Below are 14809 nucleotides of genomic sequence, written 5' to 3'. Positions count from 1 at the left end.
GAGTACTCGTGTGTATGTGTCCACACCAGTGTGAGATGCTATTATTGTAGATCGTGTTTATCGTTCGTGTGTGGTCAACATTGGGAGTCTTGAGACTCGTGTAGATCCTCTACTTCTTGACATGGTTGATTTTGATGTCATATTGGGTATGGATTGGCCGTCACCTTATCATGCTATATTAGATTGTCACGCCAAAACGGTGACCTTAGCCTTGCAAGGGTTGAATCGAGAGGGAATCTTGGCCATTCTGCCAGCAGGGTTATCTCTTATGTGAAGGCTCAGCATATGGTCGAGAAGGGGTGCCTAGCTTATTTGGCTTATGTCCGCGATTCTAGTGTGGAGGTTCCTTCCATAGATTCGGTACCGGTTGTTCGTGAGTTTCTAAAGGTGTTTCCTGCAGACCTGTCGGGGATGCCACCCGACAAGGATATTAATTTCTTCATTGATTTGGCTCCGGGCACTCAGCCTATTTCCATTCCGCCATATCGCATGGTCCCGCCAGAGTTGAAAGAATTGAAGGAGCAATTGCAAGATTTGCTTGATAAGGGCTTCATTAGACCTAGTGTCTCGCCCTGGGGTGTACCTGTGTTGTTTGTGAAGAAGAAAGATAGATCGATGAGGATGTGTATAGATTATCGGTAGTTGAACAAAGTCACCATCAAGAACATGTATCCATTGCCGAGGATTGATGATTTATTTGATTAGCTTCATAGTGCCAAGGTGTTTTCAAAGATTGATTTGAGATCTGGCTACCATCAGTTAAGAATTAGGGCATCCGATGTTCCTAAGATAGCTTTTCGGACTCGGTATGGGCATTATGAGTTTCTAGTGATGTCATTTGGGCTGACAAATGCCCCAGCAGTATTCATGGATTTGATGAACCGGGTGTTCAAACCCTACTTGGATTCCTTTGTGGTTGTGTTTATTGATGATATCTTGATCTACTCCCACAGTCGAGAGGAGCATGAGCAGCACCTTCGGATCGTTCTTCAGACTCTAAAAGACAGCCAGTTATATGTTAAATTCTCAAAATGCAAGTTTTGGTTGAATTCAGTTGCTTTCTTGGGTCACGTTGTATCAGCAGAGGGTATTCAGGTGGATCCTAAGAAGATTGAGGCAGTTCAAAACTGGCCTAGACCCACATCTGCTACAGAGATTCATAATTTCCTAGGTTTGGCGGGCTATTACCGTCGATTTGTGGAGGGATTTTCATCCATAGCAGCCCCGTTGACCAGATTGACCCAGAAGGGTGCCCCGTTCAGGTGGTCAGATGAGTGTGAAGCGAGCTTTCAGAAGCTCAAGACAGCTTTGACTACGACACCGGTATTGGTGTTACCCACAGGTTCAGGATCTTATACATTATATTGTGACGCATCTCGTATTGGTCTGGGTGCGGTATTGATACAGGGTGGTAAGGTTATTGCATATGCTTCGCCGCAGCTGAAGGTTCACGAAAAGAATTACCCTCTTCATGATCTAGAGCTGACAGCCATTGTTCACACGCTGAAGATTTGGAGGCACTATCTTTACGGCGTGCTATGTGAGGTATTCACTGATCATCGGAGCTTGCAGTATTTGTTCAAGCAGAAGGAACTCAATTTGAGGCAGAGGAGGTGGCTGGAGCTATTGAAAGACTATGGTATCACCATATTGTATCATCTCGGGAAGGCCAATGTGGTGGCCGATGCTTTGAGTAGAAAGTCAGTTAGTATGGGTAGCTTTGCATATATTCCAGTTGGTGAGAGACCGCTTGCATTGGATGTTCAGGCCTTGGCCAACCAGTTCGTGAGGTTAGATGTTTCCGAGCCCAACCGTGTTCTAGCTTGTATAATTGCCTGGTCTTCTTTGTTTGAGCGCATCAGAGATCGGCAGGATGACGATCCTCATTTACTTGTCCTTAGAGACACAGTGCGACACGGTGGTGCCAAGCAGGTTACTATTGGAAATGACGGAGTTTTGAGGATGCAGGATCGTATTTGTGTGCCTAATGTGGATGGACTTCGTGAGTTGATCCTTGAGGAGTCCCACAGATCCCGGTATTCTATTCATCCGGGCACCGCCAAGATGTATCAGGACTTGAGGCAACATTATTGGTGGAGGCAAATGAAGAAGGACATAGTTGCCTATGTAGCTCGGTGCCTAAATTGCCAGCAGGTAAAGTGTGAGCATCAGAGACCTAGTGGTTTACTTCAGAGGTTAGATATTCCTGAGTGGAAGTGGGAGCGTATCACTATGGATTTTGTTGTTGGACTCCCACGGACTCAGAGGAAGTTCGATGCAGTTTGGGTTATTGTGGACAGGTTGACTAAGTCAGCGTATTTCATTCATGTGGCAGTTACCTATTCCTCGGAGCTGTTGGCAGAGATTTACATTTGTGAGATCGTCCGTCTTCACGGTGTGCCCGTGTCTATCATTTCTGATCGAGGTACACAGTTTACCTCGCACTTTTGGAGGGCAGTACATCATGAGTTAGGTACGCGGGTTGAGTTGAGCACATCATTCCATCCTCAGACGGACGGACAGTTCGAGCGTACTTTTCAGATCTTGGAGGATATGCTCCGCGCCTGTGTTATTGACTTTGGAGATTCTTGGGATGAGTTTTTGCCATTAGCGGAGTTTGCCTACAATAATAGCTACCAGTCGAGCATTCAGATGGCTCCCTATGAGGCATTATATGGTAGACGGTGTAGGTCGCCAGTTGGGTGGTTTGAGCCGGGGGAGGCTCGGTTACTGGGTACAGATTTAGTTCAGGAGGCCTTGGACAAGGTCAAGATTATACAGGATCGACTTCGCACAGCTTAGTCCAGGCAAAAGAGTTATGCAAACCGTAGAGTTCGTGATGTTGCATTCATGGTCGGAGAGAGAGTGTTACTTCGGGTATCACCCATGAAGGGTGTAATGAGGTTCAGAAAGAAGGGCAAGTTGAGCCCTAGGTATATCGGACCTTTTGAGATTCTGGAGAGAGTGGGAGGGGTGGCTTACAGGCTTGCGTTGCCACCTAGTTTAGCAGCTGTTCATCCGATATTCCATGTGTCCATGTTTCGAAAATATCATGGCGATCCGTCCCATGTGTTAGATTTCAGCTCTGTCCAGTTGGACATGGATTTGACTTACGAGGAGGAGCCGGTGGCAATTTTAGCTCGGCAAGTTCGCCAGTTGAGATCAAAGAGTTACCCTTCAGTTCGAGTGCAGTGGAGAGGTCAGCCTATTTGAGGCAGCTACTTGGGAGTCCGAGTCCGATATGCGGAGTAGATATCCCCACATTTTCACCAGCCTAGGTACTTTTCTATGTCCGTTCGAGGACGAACGATTGTTTTAGAAGTGGAGAATGTGATGTCCCAAAAGGTCATCTTATGTTTTAGAACTCGAATTAGAGCTCTTAAGCCTTACAAATCTCATTTTTACCCTCCTCAATTTACGTGCACAGTCCGGGCAGGTTTCCGAAAAGCTTTTATGTTGAAAATTAATGAAAATAAGAATTTTTGCCTTAAAAGTTGATTTTTATTGACTTCGATCAATATTTTTAGTAAACGGGTCCGGATCCATGCTTTAACGGTCTCGGTAGATCCGTATCGAATTATGGGACCTGGGCGTATGCCCAGAATTAAATTCGGAGGTCCATAGCTTGAGTTATGAATTTTGATGAGAATTAAAAGTCTGAAAATTATTTGTTTTTAAGAATTGATTGATATTTGGCATTATTAGTATCGGGTCCGTATTTTAGTTCTGGAGCCCGGTACGGGTTCATTATGATATTTAAGACTTGTCTATGAAATTTGGTGAGAAACGGAGTTGATTTGACGTGATTTAGACGTTCAGTTGAGAAGATATAAATTTTAAAGTGTTCTTGAGAATTTCATTTGATTTGGTGCTAAAGTCATAGTTCTAGGTATTATTTTGGCGATTTGATCGCGCGAGCAAGTTTGTATGATGTTTTTAAACTTGTGTGTATGTTTGGTTTGGAGCCCCGAGGGCTCGGGTGAGTTTCGAATAGGCCACATGATGTTTTGAACTTAGAAAATTTTATTGGTATAACTGAACCTGTTGCAGGCCTCTGATCTCACAATTGCGAGATCAGGCATCGCAAATGCGAACATAACAGGGTCTGCAATTGCGAGGCTTTCATCGCAATTGCGATCAGAAGCCTAGGCCAGCAGTTCTCGCATTTGCGAGGTTACCTTTGCAATTGCGAAGAGAGTCTCGGAAGGGCAGGTTCGCAAATGCGAACATCTACTCGCATTTGCGAGGTCCAGTGGTCGCAAATACGATACTTTTCTCGCATTTGCGAAGGCAGCGGGATTGTGAAGGGTATCGCAATTGCGATTGTTCCTTCGCATTTGTGAAGCTCAGGTCGCAATTGCGACACCTGCAGCTGAGTAAAAAGGGACTTAGACGGAATTTTTCATTCATTCTTCAAATTTTCAAGACCTAAACCTCAAGGGGCGATTTTCCAAAGACCAATTCTTCCCCAAATCATTGGTAAGTGATTCCTAACTCATTTCTTTCAATCTTTTACATCTTATAACAAGATTTCAACCTAGAATCTAGAATTTTTATGGTGAAATTAGGATTTTTGGGCAGAACTTAGGAATTTCAAAATTTGAGTATTTAGACCTTAATTTGAGGCCGGATTTCAAAACTAATTATATATTCGGGCTCGGGGGTGAATGGGTAAACAGATTTTGGTCCGAACCTCGAATTTTGACTAAGCGGGCTCGGAGTTGATTTTTTAACTTTTTGGAGGAAAATTTGGGGAATTTAATTTATGCAATATAATTGATTTCTTAAGCAATATTTGATATTATTGAGTCATTTTTGAATAGATAAGAGTGGTTTGGAGGTGAATTACAAAGGAAAAGATGTGATTGAGAATTAAGTAGCCTTCGAAGCGAGGTAAGTGTTGTGTCTAACCCTGACTTGAGGGAATTAGGAATCTTAGATTACTTGCTAAGTGAAATTCATGTGAGCGGCGTATATGTGAGGTGACGAGTACTTATGCGCCGCCAATTTACCTGTTTTCCATGTTTCTCAGTTTTTCTTATATTGTCTCATTCCTATGCCTAATTGCTATGTGTTATACTAGTGTTGTTCAATTGATCGTTCTTATCATGTTTACAGATTTTCTGGTGATAATTGAGTTTTTATTTTAAAGTTGAGATTGATGTTACGGAACCAAATGTTGAAGTAAGGTTTGTACTTGTTATTCTATCTCCCTGTTGTTATTTATGCATTGCATTATGGTAAGGGAGAGTATTAATGCACGAAGGGTGATGCCATGCAATATTGTGAGTGTTAATGCACGAAGAGTGATGCCGTGCCATATTGTGAGTGTTAATGCACGAAGGGTGATGCCGTGTCATGATATGAGAGTTAATGCACGAAGGGTGATGTCATACCGTTTCTATTAATTTTATGGTGAGATTGAGAGTAAAAGCACGAAGGGTGATGTCGTGCATTTTTCCTTACTGTATTCACTATTCATGTTGATTCCTAGTATATTGACTGCTCCGGTGATCATTCTGTTGTAGTTCTTTATCTTGCATTCCCCTCAGTATGTTCCCCTCCCAACATTTCCTGTTTAGTTCTTCTTTTTTGTGATTTGTATATACACTATTAAATTGTACAAGTTGATTTGTAGAAGCCTTTCCTTAGCTTCGTCACTATTTCGTCGAGGTTAGGCTCGACACTTACCAGTACATGGGGTCGGTTGTACTGATACTGCACTCTGCACTTTTTGTGCAGATTTTAATACCGGCTCAGGTTGATCGAGATTTTTGCTATTGATCCACTGTCCGGAGACTCAAGGTAGATCTGTCGGCGTTCACAGACCTTGAAGTCCCCGTCTATCTTTTCTGTTCTACTGTTTCTTTCATTCAGACAGTTGTATTTCTTTCAGACTATTACTTGTAGTAAATTCTAGAATGCTCGTGAATTGTAACTCCAGATCCGGGTGGTAGTAATTAATACAGTTTTATGATATTCCGCACTTATTATATTTTATCTTAGTTAATTATTGTTAATTAATGAATGGAAATAAGGAATCGGTTTAATGATTCTCTAACGTTGGCTTGCCTAGCAAGTGAAATATTAGGCGCCATCACGGTCCCGTCGGTGGGAAATTTCGGATCGTGACACCTTACTTGGCTCCGCCACTGTTTGCAGACGTGTCATATTTCGGAAAAATAGCCGAGGCACATAACTAACTCATGGCATTTGTGCTATTATTTCAGAAGAAACAACTGGAAAGGGCGCTAAAATTGCTCCATCCTGTGCAGAAGAAACAACTAAAATGGCGTGCAGAATTGAAAATATCGGCTCCTAAGGTATGGAAATTAAAACATTTTGTTCAACTGAGTATGATTACTTAGCAGTTAAGGAATAAATATGCAGAGATAATAAATTCATGAAAATACTCTAGCTTCTTCTTATTGATATTATCCTTTGTTCTTTCTAGTTTTGCATGTTATTTTGCATGATATTTCATCCTTCTTTGCATTGATTATTATATTTAGGCCAAAAGGTTACCATATGCATCGGGGGCGTTCGCAAGATTTCTTATAAGCGGTGTCGATATTACATAAGAGTGTATAACAAAAAAACATCAATTATCACATTTCTAAATGAGTAATAGTGTTAGTGCATTATTTTTGTGGAGTCATAAGTTAAAATCGATCATGAGTTCAACTCTACTTAAGTAACAACGCCCCTTTCCCTTTCCCCTGCATAAGTACCAATGCCCCTTCCCCTTTCACCTCTAGTAATTCCGGCACTTTTTGTTGTAGCCTCCCTTCTTATTTGGTTCAAAATGTACGAAGACATGTGACTCGTAATGTTATTCTAAGATACTAATAAAATGAAAGTATAAAATGTTCACTGCTAATATAGTAATATTGAGAAAAAAATGCAGATCATTTTGGAGTTTTGATTTTTTTTTCCTCTTTTTTGTTTTTGGCCAAAAGACGGTGAATAAGTATACGAGAGTCTTGAAGCAACGGTAAAATTGTATTACTGTGACTTATAGGTCACGAGTTCGAGCCGTGGAATCGGTCACTGATACTTGCATCAAGGTAGACTGCCTACATCAAGGGTGTGGTCCTTTCCCGAATCCTACGTAAACGTGAAATACTTTGTATATCGGGATGTCCTTTAAAGAACGTGGAAAAGTGTTTGGAGCAAATATTTTTAGAACAAGTAGTTATTCTCTTTTTTTTGGTTTTTCACCCGATGTTCGGTATCCGCATTGAAGTTCGACTATATTCGGATTCGCGCCGTGTAAGCCTCATTCGGGGAGAAGCGCTCCCTACCAAGTATTTTTCCGTACCTAGGGCTCGAACTCGATACCTCTGATTAAGGGAAGAGCTGTGACATCCAGTGCACCACATCCTTTGGTGCTAACAAGCAGTTGTTTTCAATTCAAAGTCTTTTGTGTTTTTTTAAACTAAAACCTTTTAAGTAGTTTAATTTCATCTAGTTTTGGGTCGTGACAATTTATAATCCCCTCTTCTTTTCATTCTATTTAGTATCAGAACTGCATGCAACCAATATTAAAAAATATTAATCATATCAAATTGTAATTTATTTTTACTCTAGTAAATAATTAAAGAGGTAAATAATGGAGTATAATTAAATGTCAAAGGAAAATAATTAACTTTTAAGAAAAACAAGAACAAGGATGACAAAAGAAAAGATCTAACAATAACAAAACCAACTTCTCTGTGTCCTCTCACATTTCCCCCTTTCTCTATTGTAGCCGAAACCCTAATTATCTTCGTTTACCCGATTCTCTCTCTTTACACACACACACACACACACACAGAGTTCCTTGCTCTTCTCTCAAAATCGAGGATTTCTCAGCTTCAAAATCTCTCCAATTTTCATTTTCAGGCTACTATATGCACATATAAATATAGTAGCAATAAATTGATATATACGTATAGTTGTAGAAGAAATGTATAGAGAAGGTGGCGGAGGAGGACCGTTGGATCGGAAACGAATCAACGATGCGTTGGATAAGCACTTAGAGAAGTTATCACCGTCAACATCTAGGTCTTTGAAGGATAAAGCTGTTCCGTCTACCTCCGCCGCCGGTGGTGGTGGTGGTGGTGGTGGAAAATCGCATTTTGATCATCGCAACACCAGCAAAAACAAGTGCTCTGATGGTTAGTATCTTTTATTAATCATCTTCCATTTTAGAAAGTATTGGATTTTGCCTTTATTAGGGTAAAAATGTAGTCTTTAGTGGTTAATTAGAAGATCCACAAGCTGTTTTGCTTTAACATGTTTTAATTAATAGATACGTGATTGTGGAAGTAATTGCTGGATATGAACTTTTAAGGCTTTAGGTGTGATATTATAATACTATGGTTTTTAACCACATTCTCCGTCCCATTTTATGTGACAATATTTGAGGGGGCATGGGTTTAAGACATATAGAAGACTTTTGAAATTAGTCGTTAAGGCCATAGACATTTGAGTGGGTATAAATCATGTCACGAAAGGTAGAATTGGAAGTTTAAAGCTAAAATTGTCTCCGATAAGAGATAGGTGTTATTCTTTTCAGGACAAGCGAAAAAGGAGTCACATAAAATGGGACAAAAGTTTTTCTTTTTTAGTTGGGAATAATGGTTTCCAACTGTTTTTTGTCATGTTCAGAAGCTTGAAAGATATACTGTTGCCATTTTTGGTGTTTGCTGTAAATTGTTTTTTTAATCCATTTTCTTTTGTATTTATGGGGGAAATTAGTTTAACAACTGATCAACACACACTATATATGTTGAGGGGCGTCTTTGGCTCGTTTTTGTTGTTCTTGTACTAAAGTTGCTTTCATTTTCGTTTCTCTGTAATGATGCACCCGTTTGGAAGTAGTGGAAATATTCCTTTAATCCAAAAAGCAGCATGGAATGAATTCAGATATAGTTTTATCTAGTCACATAGCATGAACATTGAAAAAATTAGTGTGTTCCGAATATATACTTATTTTGCTTGTGGTTCTCTCTGGATGTTTCCAAACTGTATTTCAGATATTCCTAGATTCTCAGCACGGCGATAGAAAGATTATCCCTGTGGTTTCATATGTAATTTTTCTGGTTGTCACAGTCAATTCTTGCTAGGGGTTTGCAAAGTTGATTTTTTTTTAATTAAAAAAATCGTCTGTTTTGTGATGTGCAACCATAAGTGCAGGCTAGACTTTTGTGGTCTTTTTATTCTAGTACTGGTGAATACAACTTCTATGTCATGCCATTGTAATCTAGTATGGAATGAGTTTTGAGGTTAAGATTGAATATTCCTATGGTATATTGCCATAACTTATTAACAGTATTTGCCATTTTTTCTGAATTATTTATCTGTAACTCAGCCTTTTATGTTTTAATTTAAAAGAAAAACTTCAGCTGTTTAAGTAGAGTTGTTTGTCTTTTACTTATGGTTGGTTCTTGATGTTGAGTTGTGGAAAGCTTGTAGCAACATCTTTCTGAATAAAATAGCTGTTTATGTCTTCTCGAGGTGCGTTACCTTTTTGGGTATAGCTTGGCATACTATGCTGGCCTACCTAACTCACTATTTTCCTTGCATTTCAAATGACGCGAGTACATTCTCATGTTTATGTATTTTGTAGAGGAATCTGAAACGGACAGTGAAGAGTCTGATGTTAGTGGTTCTGATGGGGATGATACTTCATGGATTTCTTGGTTTTGTAACCTGCGTGGTAATGAGTTCTTCTGTGAAGTTGATGATGATTACATTCAAGATGATTTTAACCTCTGTGGATTGAGCAGTCAAGTTCCCTACTATGACTATGCGCTTGACCTCATCCTTGATGTTGAATCCTCCCATGGTATGTATTCTTTCTCTTGTTTAGATTACTTCATATTTTATGATGAATTTCTGAAGATTGATTTTGGACTTACTTTTCAGTTGAAGGATGCAATTTTCTTGTCTTCTGAAACTATAGGGTTCGCTGTTTTATTTCCTATGGACTATTTTGACAAATTGGTATCTTTAGTGAAGTAAACATGTGGAGAACTGGTCAACTTTACTTGATATATTTTAGGTTGTTTGGAATAACTTCTTATAAAGGCTGGGAGAAACTAGTGAAAGTTTCCTTATAAAAAAAAAGAAAAAAGAAAAAAGAAAAAAGAAACTACTGAAAGTTAATTTTGAGTCGCATTCTACCAGGTTATCCAACTGGTCTAGGCTTATCCATCTTATAATGACATGTATAAATGCCCATTTGTAGATATTTGGGTGAATTTTATTGTTAGGATCATCTTATATCCGTTTGTCCAATAGTAAGTTTTTGGAGGAATGTATCCTGTCATTGTCCGTGTTTGATGTGACATTCATGCCGAATAGCAGCAATTCTAAATGAAGCCATTGAATCATCTAATCGATAGATATAAATAACGGTGCCCCTATGGCTCATTCTGTCTTGTATTCTATTGCCCATCTCATTGAAAATTATAAAAATCAACCACCCATGCTTGCCCAGGAAGAAAAGATGGAAGGGGGGAATGTTCTGTTTACGTTGTTTAACTACCGGTAGAAGCAACAACAACCCAGTAGAATCCCACTAGTGGGGTCTGGGAGGGTAGAGTGTACGCAGACCTTACCCCTACCCCGAAGGGAAGTGCTGGTAGAAGCAGTTTCTTTAAAAACAAAAATCTCAAAATAATGACAAGGTTCATGGGGCTTGAAGCAAAAAACTTGAAGTTGAGCGCATGCTTCTTTGGAATGAAGCGCACAGTTCACGGCATTAAAAGAATACCAAACATATGCGGAATTTACTCAATTTAGTACTACAGTGATCAAACTGCAATTGAAATAACTATTTTCCGTATTCAGTGTACAATAAATATCGATATTAATCCAACTCCTCAAAATTGAGATTCAACAAACCCATCGCTTTTGGTTAGGATCACCTTGCACGTCTTTGTTTGAAGCGTTCACTTATATGAAATACATGACTTCACCCATAAAGTGATAACCCTTCGTGTCACATTGACGAAACGATGGTTTTTAATAACACGGGATAAAAAGAGCTCTTTCTTTTCAATCAAGGAATAGGGCACACCTTTATGAAGCACATGATTTCACCCATTAAGTGATAACCCTCGCTTCACATCGATTAATTGCTCTAAGAGACAAAATGATGGCTTTTGATGACATTGGGTAAAACGAGCTACTTCTTTTCATTCAAGAAATCAATTTTTCCTGGTATTATGGTAGTTTTGCATTGAGATAACGTCATATACTTTTTTCGTGTCCTAATGGATGAAATCATGTGCTTCATAAAACCCCCGCGCCACACACACCAAAAAAAATGGCTTTTTGCTGGTACAAAAATATGAAGAGGATCCCTCTTCTTTCTCGATTTAGTCTCTTCTGATAGGAAATTTTTATTTTTCTAAGCCAGTTTATATCTTATCGATTCCAATTCTTAATGACTTGCAACAACAACAATAACATACCCAGTGTGATCTGGGGCGGGTAGAGTGTATGCGGACCTTACCCCTACCTTCTTAATGACTTGCACTAGAGAAAAAATACATACCATGGGAGGATTTATGTTTGTATCACCAATATATAATTTAAATCAAATTAATATCTTAAAATATGTGTCCAGTCAAATACCATTACATAAAACAAGAGGGTATAACTAAAACCACGAATTGATTATGATACCCCCCTTTTTTGTGTAATTCATATGATGCAATTGGAGCTATCAGCAGTAACAATCAATTTAGATATCCAAAACAAAATAGTGGTATTTGCTAGCAACAACTTGCTCCACCGAAAAATAACACGGGGCCCAACGTTGAGAAATACAATAACAATGGCTCTGATACCATGTGAACAAATGAGGGGAGGATTGCCAAGACCATGTAAGGAGATCACAACCCATTATGCATCTTTATGTAGATTCCTTTTTAGGAACTCTTGGAGTTCGATGCTATCAATATTTCTTTTTGTTCTTGAGAAATTTAAATAATCGAAGTGCTTTTCTTAATTATTAAATGTGAAGTGCTATTTTCTTTTGCAGTTCCTTCTTTTGTATAAAACATTACAAGTTATCCTTCTCTTTTCTTTGAGGGGGGTTGGGGTGGGTTATTGGAGTTTTGATCTGTTTCAATGAGCTCTTACCTAATTCTGATGCTTTGAAAATTTGGTATATGTGATGCTTTGAATAGTCTGTTGCATGATCTAACAAGTTCTCTGTTCCAAGTCTTGGATCTGTTTTAAGATAATAATGCCTGAGCTGAAACTATAAGTTGCTCCGACATGGCAGTTTAGGTGCCGCACCCGTATCGACACGACACTAGTATGGGTGTGGGTATGGGATCCGTACCTGATCTGATCAAACAATTTTGGGTACTTTGACCACGACGGACGGAAATATTCGAGATGAGATACAATTTGATTCCCTAAATCAAAACCAAAACTAGGGCAAATTTGAAAAAAGTATACCTTATCTAGGAAATTAATCATTTACTTATCTACAACTTGAGAATAAAAAAGAAATCCACTTGACAAGCTATACGTAAGTATTCCACAAAATTTCTCATAATTTAGAAATATTTTTATATTTTTGAATTATTTTTAGCCGAATCCCCGCACCCGTATCCGTACTAGGATCCGTATCCCCGAATCTTAGAATTTACATCTTGAAGGATTCGACCTCTAGATCCGTACCCGTGTCCGAGCAACTCAAAATATCTCTGCTACCAGTACATCCTTGGAGTAATGGTGGCAAATCAAGCTATTTGATCATTTATTTATAGTTTATGTTTTCACGCTAGAAAAACAACCTACATGATAATCTAAGTAAACTTCTGTCTCTATGTAATGGCAACCAAGAATGTTGTCTGATATCCAAGATGCAGCAGTATCATCTTTCATATTAAGACAATTGCAGTTTGTCAAATTTTCCTGCATTGAATAGGTGATATGTTCACAGAGGAGCAGAATGAATTAGTTGAATCGGCAGCAGAGATGTTATATGGTTTGATTCATGTTCGGTACATTTTGACTACCAAGGGAATGGCCGCAATGGTAATTTCTTATCACCATTCTCTTGTATACTTTCACATTTTCCTCCTCTTGATCTTCATTACTGTTTAACCTATCCTTGAAATGATGGTTCCTTATATCTGTGCCAAACCTTGAAATGATGGTTTCTTATATCTGTGCCAAACCTTGAAGTTGGAGAAGTACAAAAACTACGACTTTGGAAGATGCCCGCGAGTTTATTGCAGTGGACAGCCTTGCCTTCCTGTTGGTCAATCAGATATTCCACGCTCAAGTACTGTAAAAATATACTGTCCCAAGTGTGAGGACATTTATTACCCCCGATCAAAGTACCAAGGCAGTATCCTTTTCTGCTACCACTTCTTGATGTGCTCTCTCTCTCTCTACACACACACACACACAAAATATATATAAAATACACCACACATACATTTACATATTTGTGAGATTAGATGTATTATTAGTTTTTTTCATCCATATATTTCCTCTAATAGCAATTATGTTTTCTCAAAATCTCTAATGCAGTTCATGCTTATGTTTGGTTGAGCTGCATCCAATTTACATAAGGATTCTGTCCTTGTAAGTTGCATATAAATTTTGACATTAGGTCTGCTCATAAGTTGCATATTGGTCCTTGTTCGCTTGCCGTGAGTAGCCTATTTCTATCCTTATAGGTTTCTTTAACTGCTAAAGATATTGATGGGGCTTACTTTGGGACAACATTTCCTCACCTCTTCTTGATGACTTATGGACACCTCAAGCCGCAAAAACCAACGCAAAATTATACTCCTAGGGTGTTTGGTTTCAAGATCCACAAGATTTGACAGTGAAGCCGTTGTGATGTTGTGAAGAGATCATATTTTCTGCCAGTAATGATTCTTACCTGGCTTTTGATGTACAATTCGTCATGGTAGAGGCAGTTGAAGCAGAGGAGCTCTTGATAATGATGAAAGATTGTTCTTCGTCGATGAAAGGCAGCTTGGGCCAATCTGTCAAGTGAAATTTGTTCCCAAAATATCGTCGTAAATTTACAAGAGCTTTTGTAAGCTTAATTCTTTATCAGTTTGAGAATTGATTTATGTTTCCCCATCAACCACTTTTCGTGGCTGTCCGTTGATCCTTTCATTTTGCTTCAGAACTTATCACTACCATTTTCCAACAGAGGTACTTATCAGGATTCTAGACTAGTGTACGTTGGGGTTTCGCCCTTCTTTGTAGGACAATTTCCAGTTGTAATGATGTGATTGTATTGAAATCTTGAGGCAGGCGCCCTTCTTTATGTTTGCATTTTCTTTTTCTGAATTAACGTATATTTGAAATATAACAACTCTGGCTTGTATGCAAACGAATGGATTAGGTGCCAAACGTGTTTAGGGAACAAAAATTGAAGGCCAAATACCCATTAATAAATTAACCAAACTCCAATTCAAATTAACCAAATATAGAGAAGAAGATGAAAGAAAATGAAGCTAATCTAACAAGAGATTAGTGAAGAACAAGCAAAGATAACAAAATGAACACAAAAAGAGGGATGTGTGATGGAAGAGAAAAATGAGGAAGAAGACAAGTAAGATGGTGTTAGAGAAAAAGGAGATGGTGGTAATTTTGTTTAGCTATGTCAGCGTAACACAGACTATTCACGTGCTCAAATACAAGTAAGAATCACTTTTTTTACAATGTCAGCGTTCCTGTTTAATAGACACATATGAAATAAGGTTGAGTGTACAATAAGTATTTACATTAGTTGAGATGTCAAACTGAAAATTGGTGCCTAAGTTAAGTAGCT

The 14809-nt window shown here is 38.8% G+C and overlaps 1 protein-coding gene across 2 annotated transcripts; it reads left to right on the top strand.

Moving 5' to 3' along the window:
• Positions 1 to 7658: 7658 nt before the first annotated feature.
• LOC107787206 (putative casein kinase II subunit beta-4) lies at positions 7659 to 14310 on the top strand. 2 transcript variants are annotated; one of them, XM_016608742.2, is made up of 5 exons: positions 7659 to 8159; positions 9614 to 9832; positions 12953 to 13047; positions 13198 to 13363; positions 13717 to 14310. In XM_016608742.2, the coding sequence occupies exons 1-5, from the start codon at positions 7949 to 7951 to the stop codon at positions 13845 to 13847; spliced, it is 822 nt and encodes a 273-aa protein (XP_016464228.2). In that variant the 5' UTR covers positions 7659 to 7948; the 3' UTR covers positions 13848 to 14310. The 2 variants fall into 2 exon arrangements, with proteins under 2 accessions (XP_016464228.2, XP_016464227.2); XM_016608741.2 differs by having other exon boundaries at positions 12938 to 13047.
• The last annotated feature ends 499 nt before the right edge of the window (positions 14311 to 14809 follow it).

Source organism: Nicotiana tabacum, chromosome 13 (genome assembly GCF_000715075.1).
Source record: "Nicotiana tabacum cultivar K326 chromosome 13, ASM71507v2, whole genome shotgun sequence".
Taxonomy (NCBI): domain Eukaryota; kingdom Viridiplantae; phylum Streptophyta; class Magnoliopsida; order Solanales; family Solanaceae; genus Nicotiana; species Nicotiana tabacum.
The sequence above is the reverse complement of the archived record's forward strand: the minus strand, read 5'-3'. Positions and strand labels throughout refer to the sequence as shown.

What these genes read in the sequence shown, in the direction of transcription:
- LOC107787206 (XM_016608741.2), top strand. Translation starts at nt 7,949, where the DNA reads ATGTATAGAGAAGGTGGCGGAGGAGGACCGTTGGATCGGAAACGAATC. An exon ending in CCAAGGGAATGGCCGCAATG is followed by an intron (nt 13,048 to 13,197) that starts GTAATTTCTTAT and finishes CAAACCTTGAAG; the next exon opens with TTGGAGAAGTACAAAAACTA. An exon ending in CCGATCAAAGTACCAAGGCA is followed by an intron (nt 13,364 to 13,716) that starts GTATCCTTTTCT and finishes TAACTGCTAAAG; the next exon opens with ATATTGATGGGGCTTACTTT.